This window comes from Gallus gallus, chromosome 4 (assembly GCF_016699485.2).
Source record: "Gallus gallus isolate bGalGal1 chromosome 4, bGalGal1.mat.broiler.GRCg7b, whole genome shotgun sequence".
In the NCBI taxonomy this organism is placed as follows: Eukaryota; Metazoa; Chordata; class Aves; order Galliformes; family Phasianidae; genus Gallus; species Gallus gallus.
In genome coordinates this window covers 23,235,425-23,258,905 of record NC_052535.1, presented here as the reverse complement: position 1 = coordinate 23,258,905, position 23,481 = coordinate 23,235,425, and the positions used below count along the sequence as shown (strand labels likewise).

The 23,481-nt window shown below is 41.1% G+C and overlaps 1 protein-coding gene across 2 annotated transcripts; it reads left to right on the top strand.

Moving 5' to 3' along the window:
* The first annotated feature begins 1,693 nt into the window (after nucleotides 1-1,693).
* Nucleotides 1,694-21,640, top strand: TMEM192 (transmembrane protein 192). 2 transcript variants are annotated; one of them, XM_015285314.4, is made up of 6 exons: nucleotides 1,694-1,807; nucleotides 3,786-3,932; nucleotides 11,121-11,385; nucleotides 13,342-13,476; nucleotides 17,663-17,765; nucleotides 20,008-21,640. In XM_015285314.4, the coding sequence occupies exons 1-6, from the start codon at nucleotides 1,766-1,768 to the stop codon at nucleotides 20,129-20,131; spliced, it is 816 nt and encodes a 271-aa protein (XP_015140800.1). In that variant the 5' UTR covers nucleotides 1,694-1,765; the 3' UTR covers nucleotides 20,132-21,640. The 2 variants fall into 2 exon arrangements, with proteins under 2 accessions (XP_015140800.1, XP_015140799.1); XM_015285313.4 differs by having other exon boundaries at nucleotides 1,694-1,952.
* Nucleotides 21,641-23,481: the final 1,841 nt, after the last annotated feature.

Below are 23,481 nucleotides of genomic sequence, written 5' to 3'. Positions count from 1 at the left end.
CCCATGACCCAGGAAAGGGAAAAAGGGAAAAAAGGGAAAAAGGGTAGGGAGATGGGCCTAAAAACAAAACAGCAGCAACAATCTGAAGAGAAACAAACTAATTTACTAAATAAGATATTGGAATGCAAGGTAACACACTATAATAGACTACAGTACAATATAATTAGAACTGAAGATGATAAATCAAATAAAATGAGAGAGTGTGTCTGAAAAACCAAAGGCCCTACTCTGATGCTGAGGCGAGACGTCTAGCAGGGCCAAGCTGAAGGGAAAAGAGGGAATGTCTCATGATATGCAAACAGTTTTATCTTTCCCTCTGAATGGAAAACGGAAACAGGACAGCACAAAGTCCCCTAGGGGTATGTATTATGTAGTTCTTCTCTTCTGAGAATCAGGTACCCCGAACTATCCACAATGCATGGAACTGGAGCATTAACTCTTTAACCCCCAGCGCACTACATAATGTTATGGAATACCAATAATAGAAGCCACAAAACCATGACTGTTCAAATAACTCTTGATAAATGTAAACTTCACTTCAGGATTCTAAAATCACACTTCAGAGAATTTAAGTATTTGATTTAGCCTCAGTCAATTCTCTGGCATTTATTGTGCAGACTGCATGTGTATGCAGACAGAGGTTCTTGGTTCATAAGTGTTTGAACAACTGTTTGAAATCACTTAATGTTTTTGATTGATATCTCTTTCCCCCATGTTTCATGTCAGATATCATCCTTGCCAAGTTCAGAATCCAAACCCACAGAAAAAAAAAAAAAAAAATAAGGACAAAGACGTGACAGCAAAATGCAGGGAGACAGATACACCATTGACCATTTTATTTGGCTGTAAATGAAAGCAACGACAGCTAAGCAACACAAGATGACGTGTGACTTTCATTCAAAATAAAAAAAAAAATAGAAGTTTGGTTTCCTCAAAAGAAGTTTAATGCTATTTTGATTTTTAAGAACTGCTATAAATTGTTCTAAAAATCAATATAAATGTATTTATAGTCAAAAAATATTCTAGCCATTATCATTAGCTGGCACTTACTAACTTCTTGGCTCCGTGACTAGGTTCAGCGCACTGCACACAAGCGGTTCTGGTTACTGCAAAACACATACATTAAGCAGAACACAGATTTTGTTTTATTGAAATATCCTTAGAGTAGATGGTCATTAGCCACGTTCCTGTGCAGACCATGCCTGCCAAGCTAACTCCTTTGATGGCAGAACACCTTATAAAAGTAACGCCAAGTGCCTCAATGCCACCAATGAATTGTGGCCTCACTTCAGTGTCACAGAAAAGCTTTGCCCCGTCACTGCTATCAGTAGGGTTTGTGTTCCCGTGAGGAAGTAGGACAGGACATAGGGGAATGGCTTTAAAGTAAAAGAGAGGAAATTTTGGTTAGATGTTAGGAAAAAAAATGTTTCCTCAGAGCGCGGTGAGGTGCTGCACTGCTGCGCAGAGAGCTGTGGTGCCCCATCCCTGGAGGCGCGGTCAAGGCCAGGCTGGGCGAGGCCCTAGGCAGCTGAGCTGGTGGGTGCAGCCCTGCCCAGGGCAGGGGTTGGAGCTCGATAATGTTTAAGGGTCCCGCCTGCAGTCGAGGCCTGTACGAAACGCCTCCCGTCCGTGCGGCCGCAGCCCCGCCCCGCCCCGCCCCGCGGCTCGGGCCCAATAGCAGGTGGGGTGGGGCGGGGCCCGGGCCTACGCTTGGCGGAACCGCCGCTTCAAGGCGGGCGGGGGGGAAACGGGCAGGGCTGTGGAGATGGCGGTGACGGCGACGGGGCGGCAGCAGGACCTGGATAACGTGAGTGCGGGCGGAGCGGGGCTGTGGCGGCTCTGCGGGGCGCGGGGCGCGGGGGCGGAGTGTCGGCGCTCGAGCGGGACTGCGCTCTGTGTGAGGCGGCATGGGCACGGCTGGCCGTGAGGAGTGCCGAGCTGGATGCCTGCTGGTGGGCTCATCCGCTTCTGTTTCTTTCTTCCGCTTTTGACTTATTTTTGCTCTTCACCGAGCGCCTGAGGCCTGCTCTTCTCAGCTGCGTGTAGCGGAAGGAGCACCTGACCGAAAAACTCCGCTGCCAGCCCGCTTCGGGGGGCGAGAGGCTTCCCCGCGGAGTGCGCAGCTGGGCGTGAGGTGCCCCCGCCCGTTGGGGTCCGGCTGTGCTGGGCTTCCTTATAAACCCAGGCTGCTGGTCTGCGCGGGCTGTTTCTCCTGTAGCAGCTACTGTAAATGTGGTGTTTATGCAATAGTGCATGCTGCAGCTTCGTCTACAACAGGAGGCCTGTTTTTCCATGTGTTTTGATTGCTTTGGCTTCTAATAGATGTGGTTTTAGCAAGTCTTAATTGAATGAAGCCTGCAATTGACCTACTTAGGGTGCTTCTTAGCTTTGCATCTCTTCAATTCTTGTCATCCCCTTGCTGAGTGTAGTGATGCCCATCCAGGGGGCTATATCACCTGCTGTACACAGTGCTGGCTGTATTTCAGTATGTGGAGGTGAATTGTAACTGACGTCGCAGCAGTCAGATGCATTCTCATAATGTGTTGCTATATTTTGGGAGCAGTGAGCTCACCTTTTCCCATCAGGCAGGAGAAGTTGTCCTGACTAAGGCTTGTTGCCTTCCTCCGAGCAGTGAGCTGCTCGCTACGCTGGTGTGTATGAGGCAGGATTGAGGGGAGATGGCTTTGTGGCTGGGGTGCCTGTCCTAAGTACTTTCTTCCAGAGTTGAAAATCATTCCTGGCATGGTGTAACAGGGATGGAGCATTTTTGTACTTCTACTTTTGGATTTTAGGTTAGTAATGTAAAAAAGCACAGTAGCATTTCTAGACTTTCAGGTCTACTGTGGAAGGGCATTTTACCAGGTGAGTATTTCAGCAAGGGCTGTTTATGGTCAAAGGCTGTGGTAAACAGAAGTTTGTAAAGGACTCAAACAGGTGAGGAAGCTCTGCTTGCACCCTTTAGTTAGGTGAGCAAGGCATTTGCTGTGCTAAAATAACACGTAATGCTGGCTGAAGTAAGCCCAGATGACTACTTCCAGATGTCCATAGATCAAACAACACTTAGGAGCCCATCTCTTTCTATTCTGTCTTAGTGAATAGTTTTTATTCCAGCCCCCAAGTTCTACTTTATTTTTCTATTCCATGTCCACAAGGAAAGACTTTTTTTTTCCTTCCATCCATGCTTAGGTTATTCTTACTACTTTTTTTGCTTTAAAAAAAATAAACCACAAAGTATTTCAAGAGAATTACATGGCTGAGATACCTGAGCTGAAAGTGGAGTTAAAGAAACCCCAGTACTTCACAGCACTGTGACTGGGAAGGGCTGTATATTCTCTGGTGATGGTGGAGAATGTCTTGCCCAGCCCCTAGTGGCATCTTCTTTCTGAACTGATTCTTCATCCTTGCCTGGATTTGGTTTGAACCACTGCTGCAGACATTTTGGTGTGTTGGTAGCTGAATCGCTTGGAAACTGCAATTGCATTTGTTAATGATAGACTACAGCTATTTCTTTGCCTGTAACTCTACTTGCACAAATGTGTGAATAACAGTACCTGTATAAAATATGAGGGTGACACTGAGACTAAACTTCCTTAAAACTGAGTGTGATGCCAGGAGGTAGGCTCATGTCAGATTTCTCTAGGTTTGAATTTGCTTAGAACTTCAGAGCATGTATCTTGAGATTCTAATCTTGTTCCTTTTTCCATAGCTGAAGCTAACAGGAAATTGTTCTAACTTTACTTTTAGAGCTTATTTGTGTTTACTTCTCCCTTCTTCCTCTGCTCCAGGGCTCCTTGGAAATAACACAGAGTTTAGAAGATGAAGCTCTGTTGGATGCACCACTTACTTCGTCTCATACACTGTATTCTCAACTAAGGCCAAGATTTCATGCTATCCCAGTAGTTCTTCTTGCCAATTTTCTGTTGCTACTGCATGTAAGTTTAAGAAGCATAACTTCATTATGAAAATGTACTATCTTTGTTCCGAAATATTAACCTTTGTGTAAACAGAAATTTCACAATAATGCTATGGTACATCTCTTTAGGGAGTGGAAGAGCCATTTTAAATAATAGCTGTTCTAGGCTGTTGGAAGTATATTTTAAAGTAATGCTACTGCTGCAGATGTGCTCAGAGGAGTTACAGAGTGCTAAGATAGGAACTTAATGTCACAGGGGACACTTAAAGTATTTCTTATCATAGTTACTAAGCATGTCAAGTTGGACTAATTCCTGAGGTTTTTGCATGGTAGTGAATGGAGGGGTAAAGGAATCCAGATGTTATTTCTTGCCACAACTTCCATCTGGGGGTTGAGGTGGAAAAGCACAGACAAAGCAAGATCTTACACCTAACAGTGTGAAGGTCCTGCTGGGATTGGTAGACAGAAGCTGTGAGAGTCCTGTCTAGTAGTGAGTTTATCCTTTAAAAGCTGAAGACATGTATTGCTTATGATCATGTAGAAACTTCACTGGAAGAACAGGTGAAGAGTTTTGATCCTAAGAGGGAATTCAAATGGTACTTTCATGGCATAATGCCATTAATACAGACCTGGAGATGGTGTGCGTTTAAAGCCAGAGAATACTCAAGACGAGCAAATGTGGAAATTCTTTAATTATAAATGACAAATTCTATCATCAGTCCTATGCAAAGCATTCTCTACTAGAACTTCAAAAAATTGCTTCAGCCTCAAAGCTGTTCGAACAATATGCCCTGGCCTTCTTTTTTTTTCAGAAGTAGATGTTTTGTGTGCTTCCTAGTAATATCAACAAATCTCCCTCTGTCAAGCAAATTTAAGAAAGTCTGTCCCTGCTGTTCTGTTGAGTAGACAGCTAAAATTTCCCATAGAAAATGAGTATCTAGCCATATTTATTTCACCTACCTACCATCACTGGCACTATGAGATGGCATTTCGAGTCTGCGTTATGAAGGTAAACACTGCTGTTGATTGTAAAGAACTACATTTTCCAATAAGCATTGGGACTATTTCTATGTACTGCCGTAAACAGTTGTAGTGAAATAACAGTCACCCTGATACTGGAGAATTGCTAGAAACCTTCCAGTTCCTATTTTCCTCTCTCCTGCAAGTGGAGAGAAATAAAGGATAAAGAATGAACTGCTCAGGTTTCTGTAAACGTGCAGTTTTACAGGTTAAGTCTTGCTGCTATTGCTGAATCTGTTCCAGGGCAAGTCAGTAACTGGAACAAAATTGAGAGGTACCATTTTCTGCTGGTGGAGTACAGCAATATAACTGCCCATGGAATGGTGCTATCTCTTGCTGAAAAGAAGCATGCTGACGGATGGGGAAAGCTACCTTATGTGATTTTTATTTTTTTTTCCCCTTCCCTGTCAATTCTACAAATGTGTATGAACTCTGTGGAATGTGGAGACATCAGGTTAGCTTATGATGGATAGCCAACAAATGCAGCAAGTATCTTTGAGAACTTAACTCATAGTATTGCGAGGTAAAGCCATAATGCATCTCTAAAATTGTTTGTGTGGCACTTGATGATTTTTTTTCTCCTTCTATATCCAGAAGTGGAGCTAGGCAGCAAATAGCTCCTTCATTGTGGTTGCCTAGTCACATTAAATTCAGGAGTGTCCTTATGCTGGGGTGTGTGGGGGCTGGGGTTCTGAGTAGGTTTCCATTTCCCAAGTCTTGCTTTTCTCAAGGCTTTTGGCTTCTGTCAGGAGACTCCAGAGCAGTATAAGATACACAGACTAGAAATAATACCTTTATGTTAACCCTATCTTTTCTCTGCATGTGTACATAAAGAAAACAGAGCTGCTTGAATTCTACTCTTCATAAGAGTAAATTTTTGATTATAAATACCTTGACCTGGTGTGGAAAACTTGGTGTTGGACTTCCTCAGAATTTAAGCTAAACATCCTTATTAAATGGCACTCTTAATGCAAGCTGTCTCCTCATTGTATGTGTTGACACAGATCGATAGAGCAGCAATGCTGGAACATGATAACTGGCATCACACAGCTTAATGTAACCATTTTCTGTACTAGAATACATTTCTTATACTTGGAGTGAGTTGAGCTAGTTGTGTTGTTGTTTTTAAAGGCAAACCTAACAGTAAATAGACTAAATAAAATAGAGGTTAGCTGGATTATTCTTAGCTCTCTAAGAAAAGGGGATGGTTACGTTATAGCTTCAATGTTCTGTTGATAACCACCTTCTTAACTTATTTCCCCTTTAAGATACTTATCACGTCTCTAAGATAACATTGAATTTTAATTGCATTTGAATAATGTTCTTAAGACTAATATAGATGCTTTCCCCCAGTGCCTTCTGCCCTGGCTTTCCTCTGTTGCTTTCTGATAATTGCTTACAAGTTGTTCTCTTCCCACTTATTCCTTCCCTGGCGCCTCAGTCATGAACTTCATTCACAACTCAAGTGAGCTGTGAGAGTGGTTTGAGGCAGGAGCTGCCGCTGTTCTGGGCCACTCTCTTGACGCCAAACCGCAACCATTGTGGTGGCTGTTTTCAGTACAACCCATGTGCGCCTATGCCTCCTGGCTCGAGATATTGGCAATGTTACTCAGGAAAACCTGATTGCTCTCAGTGTGGGCTCTAGGGAGAGAGCCTGATGTGATACACTTACAGAGTTTGTTCCGTGATGTACAGCCACTTCCTGAGATCCTTCTCACAGTGCTAAGAGATTCTGGAGGGCTGATAAGGTACTCAGACTCCCTGCCCATTTTCAACGTGGCTAAGCCACTTGGTGTCTCCTTGTGGGTGTGGGTTCAAACCTCTCCACTTGAAGGGCCAACGTTATTTACAGACGCATCCTCGAGGACTGGTCAGGGAGCGGTGGTTTGTCAAGATTCTAGCAATAGATGGCAGACTGCTATTTTCACAGATCAAAGAGTCAGCGTGCAGATGCTCGAGGTGATGGCCATAGCCGTTGGGGTGTGCCTTTGGCGTGAGATACCTTGTAACGTTGTTACAGACTCTGCTTTTGCAGCTAAACTATTAGCACGGATGGGTTGGGAGGGCCTCCTGAGCACAGAAGCTGCTGGCATGCTGGAAGAGGCTTTAGCCTCTCGTACGGCCCCTGTTGCTACCTTGCATGTGTGTAGTCACTCTGAGGTGCCAGGCTTTTTTACAGCGGGTAATGCGGTGGCAGATAAAGCCTCCAGTACGCAGGTTTTTACAGTCCAAGAAGCCCGTGATCTTCACTCTACTTTTCATATAGGGGCCCGTGCGCTTTCTAGAACTTGTTCCATTCCACTATCTGTTGCGCGTGATGTTGTTCAGGTGTGTCCTCATTGTAACTCAGTGCCTATGATAGGGGCCGGGGTTAACCCTCGCGGCCTTGGACCATTGCAGGTCTGGCAAACAGATTTCACCAGGGAGCCACGTCTATCCCCCCGTCCGTGGCTAGCGGTTGCAGTAGATACCTCCTCTACCGTCATTGTGGCCACCCAACATGCTAAGTCCAATTCAACGTCAGTACAGAGTCACTGGGTGACCGCTATCGCCGTAATTGGCCTGCCTAGTCAGATTAAGACAGACAATGGATCATGTTTCACCTCACGCTCAACGAAAGAATGGCTGGTGGTGTGGGGGATCTCCCACATTACAGGCATCCCTGGTAATTCCCAGGGTCAGGTGATAGTGGAACGCGCCAACCTACTCCTCAAGGATAAGATACATGTCCTTGGGGAGGGGGAAGGATATAGGGATAGGATACCTGTCGGTAGACAGGTTGAGCTCCTGGCGAAAGCCCTCTACGCATTGAACCACTTTGAGCGTGGTGACAGTAAGCGAACGACAATGCAGAAGAACTGGCAGCTGAAGATCTTGGGTGAAGGGCCTCCAGTCAGAGTAAAAACAGATAGTGGACTATGGGAAGCAGGATGGAGGATATTGGTATGGGGTAGGGGATACACCGCTGTAAAACATGAGGAAAAATTTTATGGACTCCATCGCAAGTTCCTTCTTGCAGAAGCTGCTGGTGGGAAAACCGAAGCCAACACCAGAACAACCGGGGGACGGATGACAGGACCAAGAACCACTCATCAGAAGGAGCACCACACCTGCAACACTGACACTTCTGATGTTGCTGATGTTTATGGTAACGAGGGGGAAGGGAGTGCACCTCCCACAACAGCCACGTAATGTTTGGGTCATGTGGGTGAACCTCATGGGGCAAACAGACTTCTGTCTTAGCCTTCAGTCCGCTACCTCTTCCTTTCATACCTGGTAACTTGGCAAACCCACCAAACAATTAGAGGAGTTTAGAGGATATACCGTCAACTACACTGTGTGTAAAAATGATGCGGATGCGACTTCACAAACAGCAAGTCTGATTCAATCATTAAATCATACCCTCCATTGGGACCCCCCAAGAATTGGATATTTTAGGGTCTCAGATGATTAAGAATGGATGAACGCATACGTGTGTCACCTTTGGTTCAATATGCTATCAAGAGAACAATCACAGCAGAGTCTGCCACAATTTTGATGGGAATTTTAATGGGACTGGTGGGGTGGAAGCAGAATTGCGTGACTTCATAGCAAGATGGAGCAATGATGACCCTCGTATAAGATCCTATGTTAACCGATCATGGACGGTGGTAAGTCCAGTGAACATAGAGAGTTTTTCGCTAAGTGGTGCGTATTGTGGATTCACCAACAACGAGACTCATTATTATGGAGGGAACAATTCTGATTGGTGTGGTTCGAAAGGAGGAATATGGTCAGGGGGACACAGTAATGGGACAGAATGTTCTGGTTGCGGGGTAATTGCTCGGCGGAATGGAACAATTATGTGTATGGGTTCTCGTTGCATAGAAGGTTTAATGAAGAATTGTGGAACAATGGGCCAGCAAAAGCACTCTCCCCAGGTATCTTCTTGGTTTGTGGCGATAGGGCATGGCAAGGTATACCAGCTAATCCTTTAGGAGGCCCCTGTTACTTAGGGAAGCTAACGATGCTTGCTCCAAGTCATACGGGCTGGCTTGATATATCTTCTAGTTTACATCTTCATAGGCATCACTGCGACATAAGTCTGGGACCTGAATGTAACAATGAGGTTAAATTGTGGAGCATCACAGCACGCATCTTCGCTTTGATTTTCGCACTGGGACTCTCAGCAGCGTCAGCTTTGGCCCAGATAGGAAGATTGGCATGTTGGTCTGCAAGATAGGCCAATATGATCACACTTGTGTTAAATGCTATGCTTGAAGATCTTAATAGTGTCCATCCTGCATTGCTACAGAATAGAGCAGCTATTGATTTCTTGCTGTTGGCTCAAGGACATGGGTGTGAGGACATTAATGGATTGTGCTGCTTTAACCTCAGTGATCACAGCGTGTCGATTCATAAACAATTACAATGGATGCAAGAACACACACAGAAGATCAAAGAAGAGAGTGATCCCTTTGGGGGTTGGCTGGATGGACTGTTTGGGGAATGGGTTCATGGTTAAAGCACTTGCTTAAGGTTCTTGCAATAGGGCTCGCAATTTTTGTATGTATTCTGATTTGCCTTCCATGCTTTATAGGATACTTGCAGAACTGCCTGCAACGAATGATGGAAAAGACTTTTGACCAACGGATGGAGTATCACAGACTGCGTGAAAAGTTGTAGAAGGGTGCAGGTTGCGTTCATGCTGTAATGGGGCAAAGCTTTATCGAGCAAGGAGAGGGGGAAATGATGTATTAGGCGTTGACGAAACTTCGGGATGTGACGTGACAGGACAGGACCTCCCCTGCTCTGTGGTTGGGTAGTGCATAACACAAGCATAAAAGGGCATAGACAAAGTAGATATGTATTTAAGTTAACACCTCGTTGCAATAAATGCCATTTTACTGCTCACCATATTGGTGTAAGTTTGCAGTCATTTGGCCCTGACCAGGTAATTGGCCAGTGAGTGCTAGGGCTAACACAGGAGGTTAACATAACAGTTGCAGAAGGCTCACATCAGTAGTTAATTAGTGGCTCTAAAAGGCTGACTTCTGTGAACAAAGTTACTTGAGAAATAACAAAAATAGGAAAAGTTGAAGGATGTGAAAGGGCTGGATGTCCGTGAGGTAGAATAGGAGTAAACTATTGAAGCAAAATGGTTTTGAAAATCAGGCATTCTTTCATATCTCATATAGATGTTTCTCAGTTTTGAGGTATGGAATATAGGAAACTTATAAAATCCAAGTCTGTTAGTGGTATGAAAGCTTTTTAGAGTTGAAGCAAAATGATCTTTTGCTGTATATAGAAGCTTTCAGCTGACTTTGTGTTGTTGGGATTTGTCTTATTTCAGTTCAGTTTTAATATACTCCTTCCACAGAACGAACAAGGATGCGAGAGTCCCAGATTTTCTTATTCACTAAATGAAAATGTAGACAGCATTTCCTGTTTAAAAAAACAATACATTTTGTAGGGATTGAACACGCATGCACCTCATAGTCTGCACCAAAGACTCCACCTTCTAGTTAGCCAGAAGATTGCACATGCTGCAGTGTTGATGCTGGAAGCTTGGAGAGAAGCATAGAAGACATGAAAACTTTTGATATAACTTCACTAGGCTGGTCATTCTGATAAATTTTGAACTAAATGAAGAAACTGATAAAAATGACTCTTGGGGGTTTTTATCCACTGTTAGTAATTCACTATGTAAAGTAGTAAGTTAATGTTTTACTTTCTTTAATGTCAAGCTGGAGATTGGATTTAAGAAGATTAATTATCACTAATGAAAAGTCAAATTCTTATTTATGGAAAGAAATGTAGACTATAGAAGTGTAGAGAGCAATAACAAGTTTAATTGAATTAGTTTTAAAAGAAACTTTTTTTGTTTGAATCATTTTCCCCTCAAAATGGGGGGGGGGGGGAAGTGCCCAGAAATCAGTTTAATTCTTTTAGAAAGAGAGACTCAGGTGACAATGAAATTGAGCTGAAAACATTGGTGATTCTCAACTCTGTTCAGCTCTGTGCAACGAGGAGCATGTTACTCAAATTACATGCAACTGTGGTAAGATTATCTAATGCTTATAGCTTATCTCAACTTTAGTGAAATCTATTCAGAAAGTAATGCATAACAAATCACAAAATCTGTTGTTTTTTTTTTTTATAACTGACTGCTGACTTTGGGTTTTCTCCTTTTTTGTTTCTCTTTCAGGTTGCTTTTGTTGTTCTAGCATTTTTAGCAGCCATGTTTTGTTCTTACCCCAATCCAAATCAGGATAAATGCCCTGGAAACTATACTCACCCATTTAAAGTACAGACTGTCATAATAATTGCAAAAGTAATTCTGTGGATTCTGCATGTGTTTTTTGAATGCTATGTCCACCACCACCACAGAAGAATCAGAAGCAGAGGCTACTTCTTAATATATCGATCAACAAGGCATCTCAAGAGGCTTCCGTTGATGATACATTCTGCAGGTGAAGTGAACTTTTTTCTTGTTCGTCCTGTAAAGCTTTACATTCTGATGTGATGAAAGACTGAACAATTATGTATATCATATTGGGAACTTTACAAATGCTCATGCGAAAATGTTTTTTTTAAAGGTTATTTTATTCAGATGGGCTGTTCTGACTTGCCAGATGCATGTTGTAAAGAACTTTTATAGTACAAAAGTGCCCAGAAGTTGAAGTAACAAATCCAGTGATTTGTTTAGCTGTTAGTGATGTTCATTTGCATACTGATTAATCTAGTTAGGTAAGTGACAAGACTGCAAATCCATCCAGGAAGTGTATTCCTGTGTTTTTCAAGCTTCATATTTTAGTAAAACTTAAAGTAAAAACAGATGCATCAACTATTGTTCAATAAATGTCTGAAATGAGTTAAACAAGTGAATTAACAGTGTTCAGTAGGGCTCCATGTAACACTTGGCTCTATTTGCAGCTGCATTTTTTCTTTCAATGGACAGTATGTGATGTGTAACAGTGGGGTTTTTCTTCATATGTTCTGTGCTACACTACTGGCCAGTGAAGCTGAAAAATGTTTCAATAGTCAACTGCTTTTCTATTTTTATTTCTTACAAAAAGCAAATAAGCCCTTCATTAAATCTAAAGATCCACGTAATTTGAAGGGCTTCTCCACGTGTTAATGACAGAGTAGCAGGGAAGAGAGCTTTCATAGTGTTTTTCTTAGCTGTAAATCTCTAAAGAACTGGAATAGAAACTTTTCACCAGCCTTTTAAGTTGTGGCCCTACTGTATACAAAACCCTAGCTTTCATTCCACCTAGTCATTAAAAGATATATGAGAAAACGTTGTTTGAATGTGCAAAACTTCAGGCTGCGGCCACTAGATAGAGCTCTGAAGATGCTTTTGGCATGCAGTGACAAGATTAGACTGCAGCAGGCTTAAGAATGTTTTATAATAAAGGACTCTGCCTATTGAACTGAGACTGAGATTATTAAACTTGACTTTTGTCTTAGATGGAGTCAGTTTCTTCCCTGCTTTACTAACTGTGGGTAACTGTAAACATTCAGGTGCAATCTGTTCTGTGCTGTGAACTTCTGATGTAAATCATCTGTAGCTAAGAAGGTGATTAGTCCCAGTACTCTGAACACCCAGTTATGCTAATTGCTGTTGATATACTGACAGTTCAGTTGCCTAATGCAGGAGAACTCTACAGTCCTCTAGTTGTTTTAATGACCTTAATGTGTTTAGTGCTTTATCTGGACTGGCTATAGCATTTGTGCGTGAAATAAGAATGTTTTGCATTCTGCATCAGACATATGCAGCAGTGTATGAGAAGAGGGGCTTTAAAGAATTCAAAATCAATTCTTAGGTCTGTAACTCAATACTTATTCTCCTTAGCTATTTGTGCTCATCTCAGTTTAAACTTCAGTGACCTGCAAGTATTAAAGTAATAGCTAGGCAACTGGAAACCTGTGCAAGTATCTCCTTTTGAAAGAGTTAGCAGTCTTACTTATTTTTATTAGGATGTACTTCTAAATACACCAGAGTCTCTTGCTTGAAGGAAAATACCCTTTCATTTCAAACTGAGTGGTATGACCTCTTAGGTGTTGAAAGAAAAAAATCAAAGCAGTTCTTAAGATGGATAGTAGCAGCAAGGCTAGGAACTGTTTAAGTCAATGTATGCTGTATGTTAGGTTTTCCTAATCCAGTTCTTCACTCTCTTTAAGTCAGAAAAAATCATTTAAAAAAAAAAAAACCCTACCATTACAGTCAAATGCTGAAATGAAATGTAGTTTTGCTGTCAGGAGCTGTGAGCTTGCACCACCTGTGTTAGCTAAGTTAACCAAACAGGCAAGTACATTTTGAATTATTGCAGCCTAATGTGGAGGCCTCCAGGATGAGAGACTAATAAGTTACCTTTACCACCTAGTGAAATTCTTAACCCTGAAAAATAATGCTTATTTTCTAGGTAATGCAGCCCTGCTTTTGATTTTGTCAACCCAGCATTCCTTTCCTGATCACAGTAAAGTGTACCTGTATCTTATCTTGGGAGTCCTGGGCCTGGAGCTGATCAGTTCACTGACATGTTTAGTGATTTACACAGGTGAGAGATGAATTTTGTCTTATGGAGTGTGGATTGCTTAACTGCTTCTGAACAGTTTTGTTTGCCCTCAGAGTGGTACACTTTGGGTATCCCAAGGTGATTAACTGAAACTATAAATAGCAGATGAATCTGTACCTGTGGAAAAGCTGAGGCAAATGTGGTACAAATGGGAAGGCTGTTAGACTTCATTTGGTTTCTAACTTTTTGGTAAACGAAAGTGCTTTGCTTAATGCTGTAGATCCATTGAAGTGGCAGTAAAAAAAAAAATGTTGGAGAAGTGTCCTGTGAACAGACTTGTCTGGTAGTGCATTCTCAATTGCATGTATTGTGAGCTGCAAAGCAGTGAAAGATTGTTTTATCAGCTCTTGTGGGACTTGCATAGTTGATAGTGTGATGTGCCTTGATCTCCAGACTTCTAAATCTCTATTCCCTTCCCTTCTTTACCTGGTCCTATCTCAAAAAGCTTCAGTTCCTCCGTCACTAAAATGTAAGAATTACCCCTAATGAATGGTTTTTAGGTTGCTTGTATTCCTGCTTAACAGTAACAATGTTTTCTCTGGCGGGGAGGTGAAACCAGACAGGCAGAATCTTAATTGCTCCAAACTTTAAGCCAAACAGTAAGAAATTTGAAGCATGCCCTTCAGGACTACGTGTGGTTAAACATGAAGGAAAAGCCATTTTCATGGCAGTCAGTGTTTGTCTTAGTTTGTGACTTTTCTGTGGTTTTTATTACTAATTATAGAGAAAGCTTTGGTGTAATGGCACACTAAGAAGTGCTGCTGAACATCTTAGTCATCTAGAAAATAAAACTTGGTTTTGATTCTTTTTGCAATGTTATTGAAATCAAAATACAGCAGGTCCCAGCACTGAACTGCATCTCAGTTCTGTATGGCATGTGAGATGCCTCCATGCATGTACTTTTGTCAGGCTTTCTCTTGAATTAACCAACTTTGCTTATGTAGACTTCCTGTCCTGGAAAGAAACATGAGCATGGCAGTTCCAGAGAGCTATTCCAAGAATGCTGGAAGACATCCCTTCTTAGCATAAGTATACTTGCTTTCCTGGGAAACTCAAGAGTAGAGATAAGCTACTAAACACCATTAGTACTTGAGGAGTTCCAGTGAAACAGTATTTATTACCCTGGGACCTCTTGCAGTGAGCTTCATTATGTGTCTCTTACCTTAGTAAAATTGGGTAAGTCGCTATCAAGGTCGATTTCCTTCTAGTTAGGTCTGAGACTGGAGTTCCGTAAGAGCTCTTAAATGACCTGACGTTCTATCAACAAGAAGGTTGTCTTCCTTGGATTGTACTGACAGTACTCATGAAATCATTAACCAGTTTATACGAGGGTGGTGTGGGGTATGATGTTGTTTTTTGAGATTGAGCTGGGGGAGGCTGGAGGAGGGAGTTCCTTGAGTGCTGGAATCAAGGCAGAGGAGGGACAGAATTGCAGTGCAAGTAGGAAATGAAGGCTGTCCCTTTTAGCAATAGTTACCTTGCTTCCACAGAAGTCTAAACTTCATTCTCTAAAACTTGATTGATGTACAAAGCAAGTGTTAATTATTACATAACATTTGACTGAAGGTGGGGAAGACCTTTCTAACTACCTTAGATTGCCTTTTCCGAGGGGGAGTTAGTTCAACACATTTTCCATCCCAAAACATTTTGAGGTAAGCAACAGACCACACATTTGTCTGTGTGTGTGTAATGATTGGTTTTAAGATAGTTTGGCTCTTCAAAAGATTAAAGACAAACTGTGTATTTGCTGAAGGGAATAGGGAAGTACTTGGTTAGATTTGACTCTGTTGTAATAGTGACTTCAGATTTTTTTTTTCCCTTCTCAAAACAGAGCAGGCTATATGACAGAAAAAAAAATGAAGCCTCCTTTGTACGATATTTTAAAGGCAGTCCTCTGGTCTGCTGGAGTGCCCCTTTACAGGGCAAACACTTTGCAGATACCATTTACTGTTCTATGACTGTATCACTAATGCAGTTCTGCAACTGCACCAGCAATCCTGTGGAGCCTACACTACAAATTCACAAATAACAACCCCTTGCTTGTGTTGGTAGATGGCCCCTAAACTTAGTGGGAAGGTAGTACCAGTGTAGAGTTAAGTTGCTTCTCTCCTGTGGATTTTTTTGTGTCTCTACTAGAGTTCCATGTATCTTTAGAATTCATATAGCTCTTTTTATTTAAATATTACTGAATTTAATGCCTCACAAATAAAAGAGTCACTGAATGCCCAATTGAGACTTCATAATTCATAAAATAGCCAGAATTAGTTTACAGAATTATGTCCCACGAAGTACAGCTGCCCTGAATAAAAACTTTCAGTCAGCTATGTGCATATATATAGATGTGATCCCTCACCTCTAGAGCTCACAACTACATGGAATTGCAGGGATTACTCTGTAACAGACTAAATTCTTGTAAATCTTTCAAGTGAAGTAGGTGTGCCTGAAAAAAGGATGATGCAGAGAGCTCTAAATGTAACTTTAATTAATCTTAAGTTCATTATTGATAGGGCAGGGGGTCAAACATTGTCTTACTAAATTTATGTACTTACTGACTTTCCTACACCTACCTAATAGTGCATAAATAAGACTACCATTCTCATAAAGCATGTTGGAAATTCCTGGTCTATTCCTTTGTGGCTTTATTTGTAGAGGAATACCATCATGGAAATAAGTAACCTTTGAGCCTAACTTGTAGCTAACCTCTGGAGGGCCTTAGCATTGTTTTAGAAGGGTGCCCTGTAGTAAACCTTATTATATTATTAACTTCTAAGAACAGTCTTTCTCTGCTGCTTTAGTGGAGATTTCTCATGTGGGCCAAACTGAAATGGCTTTTCTGGTATTAAATGTATTGCTTCACAATCAGCTGAACTACATAATTGGAAATGTATAATCTGGGTCTCTGCAGTACATTCCCTTTCTTAATCAGGGGTTGATATTAGAATAGTTTCAAGTATTTTCAGCCTTCTTCCAGAAATAACATAGTGTCTGCAGTTTCTCCCACCCCCACCTGTCTCCATTCCACATCTATTATGTTTCTCTTAAACTTAATTCACAGATGCCCAGGAATGACTTCTTTTTTTTTTTTTTTAACCAACATTGTAAAGCTTACAGTACAGAATGAACAAGGTTGGAAAAGCCATCCATGATCATCCAATCCAATTGTCCACCTACCACAAGGATTTTCCCAACAAACCTTGACCCTTAGTACAACGCTTCAACTTTCTTGAACACCTCCAGGGATGGTGATTCAACCAGCTCCCTGGGCAGCCTGATCCAGTGCTTGCCCATTCTTTCTGAGAAAATTTTCTTAATATCCAACCTGAACCTTGCATGTCACAACTTGAGGCCATTCCCTCTAGTCCTATTGTTAGTTCCCAGGAGGTGAGGAACCCTCACCTCACCACGGCTTCCTTTCAAGTTGCTGTTGTAGAGAACAGTAAGGTCTCCCCCGAGCCTCCTCTTTTCTGGATGGAACAATAACAGCTCCATCAGCTGCTCCACATAAGACTTGTGTGCCAGACCTCTCACCAGCTTCACTGCCCTTCTCTGGACATACTCAATGTCTTTCTTGTAGTATGTGGCTATCAAAGAGCTGCTCTGTTTTGTGTACTTAATAGCTTTCTGTACCAAGTCTCCTAGTTCTGGAACAGGCAGACAAGCTGAAGCTTCTTTGTAGGTTGTCTAGTTAAAACAGTATTTATGAATGAGTTTATGAAAGAACTTATGACCTAGATGCAATACTAGTACCTAGATGCAATACTTCCTACAGCTATCTCTAGTTGCACGTTGCTTAATGTATGGCCTGAATTTAGGCACTGAATCTCAGTTCCATCTCAAAAGCAGCTGAGGTTTTTTCTCTCCTGTAGGAGACAAACTAAACACATGCTAAGCAGTGTATTTAAGCTTCCCTTTTCAGGTCTTCACTTACAGTCTTTGAGCAGCGGGACTGAAAGAATATGAAAGAATATTTATAATCAAAGCTGTATTGGTGATGAGTAAATTCCGCTTATGTTTCCTTCTCCCACTCAAAATTCCCGCATTTCCTTTGTTTCCTATTCTAAGGCAAACGTACCTGTTACAGATTTGTTTTTAACTTGGACTCTGGTGATAAAGCTTTTTTGTTGTTGTTGCTTTCTAAATGTTGTATGAATTTGTTTGTTTCTTTTAGTGAAAATAAGTAACTTCAATCGTGCGAAGCCAAGACCTGACATAATTGAAGAAGAAAAGATGTATGCTTACCCTAGTCACATTACCTCAGAAGTTGGATTTGGGTAATATTTTTCTGTACTAATCCTGTTATGTATTCAACTGTGGTAATACTGACTGAAGTAATTGTGTTACTTTATGTAGAAATGTCTGTATAGTCTTAAATCTGTCAGCCACAATAGGTGTGGGAAAAATAGTTCTCCAAGGAGCCATAGATTTAAGGCTGCTATTGTACAAGCACAGGTGAGAAATGAAGTTTTTTTTATATAGAAATAGCAATTTCTTTATAGATGCAGGAACTATCAAATATGAGACAGGAATTATTTGACCATTTAAAGCTGTTTGCATCAGTCTTTAATGTACTATGAGTAACTATATTTAATCTCTTTATAATTGACTTGAAATGCAGATGGAAGGTAAATTTTAGAGTCTTATACTGTTTACAGCGTGCCTCCAAAAGTGCAGCTTCTTCAAATAGTTCTTTCAGACAAGAAAACAAATTGTAGACAGCTGATAGATGAAGAAAAATCTGGAGCTTTGTTCAGTTGCTGGCACAGAACAGCATATTCTATCAAGGGAGTTGGAATATATTTCCAGTGCATGAAAGAATTATAAATGTGGATGAGCCACTTGAGACATAAGCTCATACTGACACAGAAAACTAGCCACCATTAACCTCACAAGCACTGAGACTATCTCTTTTTTTGTACCTGTGTCAATACCTGGTTGCTGAAGTGAGCCTGGTGATGACAAAAAGCCAAAGCTAACCTGGATTTCCATGTGTGAATTTTTCCAAACTTTCAAATACAGGGTGACTTAATTTTATATGACTTACAGTAAAAGCTGCAGTGCAGGAGTGCAGAGATGACTGCTGCTTCATCCCTTCCCTGTGTATCGCAAATGCAGCCTGCAGATACTTCCATGGAACTTGGAAGTAGAGATTCAGGATACAGGAAGGATTTAGAGTTGTCTTTCTATTTTGATGCAGTGTCTGACTTCCATCTTTATATCAACGTTATGGCAAATGCATGGGGGAATTCACTCCTTTCTTGTTTAACTCTTCCCTTGAGAAATCCTTAAGTGCTCAGAGAAGTTTGCAACAATGACCAGCAAAGGAAAAGACTCTGATTCCTTGATTAAAGAGTGTAAACTTCCTCTGAGAACTGATTACAAAACAGTTATTTTAATCCAGGTCTGTACAATTCTGACCCTCTTTCCTTTGAATTTAAGGTCTATTGAAAAGTGAATCCTGTTAGCCATTCAGTTGACCTTCATTCTATGAATGCTTTATCAATATTGTTATCTCCATGACCTAACCTACTGATCAGGAGCTGTTCTGGTGCTTTAAGTTGGTAGTGCAGATTAGGGTTAAGGTTGTAAACTTTGTCTGAAAGACCTGATTATTTTTTTTTTCCCTCAGCTTAACCATAGTGGGTTTAAACTGTACTACTTCCACTCAAGTTGTCAGTGCACTTGGACTATGATAAGGGCATTGCTACTCAACAGAGTGCTGCAAGGCTGACTTCCTAAGCTCCAGGGTGCTCAAGAGGGCAGACTTGCAAGTCAGCCAGCAGCAAATAATGAGTATGGGAAGACTGAAGTATTCTCACAGACTTCAGTACTTGTATCTTAATTCCTGATCGCAGATTTGACAGTTTTGTAGTATTACAGGTTTTTCTGAAATAGCTGTTTTACTGTGCTGGTTAAATAAAGTGATGTTACAAAGGCTATATGGAAGCTGGAGATACTCTAAGCTGAGGGTAGCTGTGTGTGAGGCACTGGACCTGCAGTAGCACAGATGTTAGGTGCTAATGCTGTTAGAGTATTAACAAATAACATCACTACTCTTCTAGTGCAGGTTAATCAAGAAATGGTTATTTTACTCAGCTACAGGCAACAAAAGCAGCATGTAAATATTATGCTTCCTAATGTGGTTGGAAAAGGTGGCATGGGTTTCTTAGTACAATCCTAGTGTGATGTCTGTTTCGTTAGCTTAGGTTTGTAAAAGCTGAGTAAGTTACCTTGTACTACTACGGTTCTTCTGTATTGTCCAGCAGGAAGTACATAACTTGCTTATGCAAACACAGCTCAAAGTTTAGCCAACCTTTTGTACTTCCTGCCCTCTCATCTATAAATGAGATTAGGTATAAAGATGGATTGTTTTCCCCTTTGAAAAGCAGTCAAGATGTTCAGAAGTAAAACTGAAGGAAGCAATTTGTTACAGTATTGGTTAACATGTGCTGACCTTTCATATGTCAGAAAGCTGTTATCTCTTATGGGAATGTGTATTCACTTTTTTCTTTCAAGGGAAAATTCAAGTTTAGAAGAGATAGTTGAGAAGCAAGGAGATGTAATAGAATATCTTCAACGACACAATGCACTGCTCAGCAAGAGACTATTGGCACTAACATCTCAGCAAGTCAAAACTTAAACGCTTGGGAAGACTGCTGCTGGAGCTCAGGAGAGAATACAAGGCAATACAATATCCAAACAGACCTGTCTAGATGACTCTTCAGTCTTCTTTCACATTTTGAAATAGAACTTAAATTGCAAAGATGAGCTCTGCATCCAGTTGTCACAGGTTTACAGTGTACTCGATGGCTTTTTTCACATCAGTTCTGAGAAAATGTTCAGGAACTTAAAGGATTTTTAATTCTTAAAAAGTTACAACTGGACCTATGGTTTAACTTTTTTCAGTTGTTGCTATTATTTTGCACTGGTGTAGGTTTTTGAGCTTTAAGTTACTGAAGTACTTTCTAGAATACACATTTGTTCTCAAATAAAACCTAATTTTGCAGAGGATGCCTGTCAGTTTACAGTACTGAAGCTGGGATCTTGGATCTATGTGTTCAATCACTGAACTTCATTATTTCCAGCATTAAAGGTGTTATACTTCAGTAATCCTGTACAAAGAAGATACTTGCATTCTAGACTTGTTTTCTCCTTTGTCCAGTAAAGGAATGAAGTTGTTTCCTATGCCAGCAGGAATATTTAGCATCCAGTTAAAAAAAAAAAAAAGGCAGAAGGGGAGGGTGGTATCCTAAAAGGTGTTGTTACACATGTGAGATTTGATAGTGTTATGATTAGCAATTCGAGCAGCTGATCAGAATGCTGGTGCTAGATAACAAGAAGGCGTTTTCAGGTCTACTCATTCTCCTGTTACTGGGATTGTGTATCAGCGAAGACTAAACAGGATTCCTTCTGCCTGCCAAACTAACATGCAAATGGTTGGAGTGCTCTCATTGACCCTGTAACCAATTTGTGTTCAATTGAGTTTAAAGTTAGATCTTGTTAAAGATGCTATTGAAGTTGCATGTATTCTTGCTCTATGTTTCAACTCTTCAAAAATGTCACTGTCTTAATTCAAAAGCCAAAATGTAAATGTGTGTGGTAAAAATCAGCAGGAGGCAGAATGGCCTTCTGGAAGTGGAAAAACAAGAGTTTTCAGTTCTGATAGAATAGATTTATTTGGGAAGGGTGGTAAAAACCATTCTCTTCAGATACTTTGTCTACCACTGTAGTCTAAGCATTATTTTCGAAGCAAACATCTGTGGGAAGACAGAATAATTACTGGTCAAAACTGGGAGGAAGATTCTCATGAGGAGTGGTCTTGTGGTTGAGTGTGAGGGAAAGAAACATAAATATTCTATTTTTGTACTGGAACACAACTTCAGAAATAACTGTCTAGTGTAATAACAAAGATGGAGATTGTTACAATAAGAAAACAAATGTTGATATTTTGCTGTCTAACACTAAACTGTGCCCCCTAATTGTTTTTTGAAAATAAAGCCATGATTTTTATAGTAAACTTAGAAAGTATATAAATGTGTTTGTTTTTAGAACTCAGGTCTCAATGTGATTGTGTACGCTGACTTATATAACTGATATGAAAAACATTAAACTGACTGAAGTTCATGTACAATAAATACAACTAAGGAAACTGTGAGATGCCATTACTACTATTCTGTAAGACTGTAGCGTATTGTGAACAGTTGTAAGCTGCTGAGTTGTTATAAATGAATTCAAGGCTGAGACGACTGAACTTGATCTCTACACACACCTCCCCTTTTCTAAAAATAAAAAGCAGTAAGCCTGATGCCCACACCAGTCAGGTAAGTAAGGATGATTCTAAGAAGTGAAATTAAGAGACAGATAGGTACAGTGAAGGGAAAATGTCTTCTAGGAGAATAAGCCTTAGGCAGAGTTGCAGCAGGGAAGGTTTAAATTAGATACCAGGAGGAGTCTTTTCATGGAGAGGGTGGCCGAGCACTGGGCCCAGGCTGCTTCGTGTCCCCATCCATCAAGGCAGTGAAGAGATGTGTGGATGGGACACCAAGGGGATGTAGTTCAGTGATGGAATCCTGCTAGACTTGATGATCAGGAGCTGTGTTCAATGCAACAGGTGCTGTACTAAGCTGAACAGCAGCACCAGCTGTGTTCCTGTGGGCAGCCACAGGGTGAAGGGTAGATTTCTGTGTATGCATCTCCTGCTCTGGTCATGCCGCTTTGTGAAGCATGCTGTGGATTGTGGGTGCTGCTGAACTGGAGAAGCAGAGAGCCACCCTCATTCTAGCTCTGAGCTCAGTGTTCTACTGGCAGTGCTGCACTTTGCTTTTCTGAAATCCACCACTTGCTGTGAACTTCACATGGGCTGTTGGGTTTCTGACCACTGGCAATGACTAAAGAGTTGTTACCCAAACATTCCTGTTAGTAGTGTTCTGGTAGCTTCTGGCTGGGATGTTGAAGTGAGCTAAATGCTTTTTGTTCTGCTTCTTAATAGTGTCTAGCGGGAATTATCCTGTGAAACCACCTCCATGTTTCACCTCATGCAGGAAATCAGACTGCCAGACTTTGTAACAGAATTTCCCTCCTTTAGGGTGCTATACGAGCATTTCTTGAGCAGTCAAGCAGCTTCATCCTGCAGAAGGTCATCCTCACTCTTAAGAAAGAAAGTGGTGTTGAAGAACAAAGGCAGGCAGACAACGATCTGACCTTGAGGTAACTGGAGAGATGTTTAGGAAAAAAAAAAAAAAGCATCATCAGCATTGGAATTTGTTAGGCTTCCAGGCATCGTTGTTAACTAAAGACAGACTCCAACATCTGTGCTGTCCAAGCCAGAAGTCATTTCCCACTGCACAAACGTTCAGCAAGCTGATCGCTAGCAGGGAAGATAAAGGCCATCTGCAATAGTAAGAGATCAGCATGCTAATTGTACTTGTCTGATGATAGTCAGGCACTTGAAACTTATTTGCCATGCTAATACTGCTCCCGATTGACATTAATGCAAATCTTATGTGACCCTTAACAAAATTTGGCTTTGTGTCTACAGCTACTGAGATATTTATAGCCTATGTATGGTGGCGTAAGGGAAATATTTCCAGTCTTTATTCTTCCATAAATTTCCTTTTTTTCATTTTGGAAGGGGAAGAAGTGAATTGTTTATTATTCTTTGGGAACAAACTAATCGGCTGTTTCTCACCGCAGCCTTACGTTTACCTCTATTTCCTGTTGGTTCCATGGAACCGCAAGACCCGGCATTAGTTCTGAGTTTATGAAAAACTCACATTTTGGCTTTCAGAGTTGAAGGGCTGAATAGACCTCCAGTCAGGTCTTTCAATTGTTGGATTCCATCTATGTAATCTCAGTTCTGAATTTGAATTGACAGCAACTTTCCTTTAAACAGATTTCCTTTATACACTCATACATGCAAATGGAGAATTCAGCTGTTCTAGCGCTGTGTCCAAATACTGCATGTTTATATATCTAATCACACTGTATCGT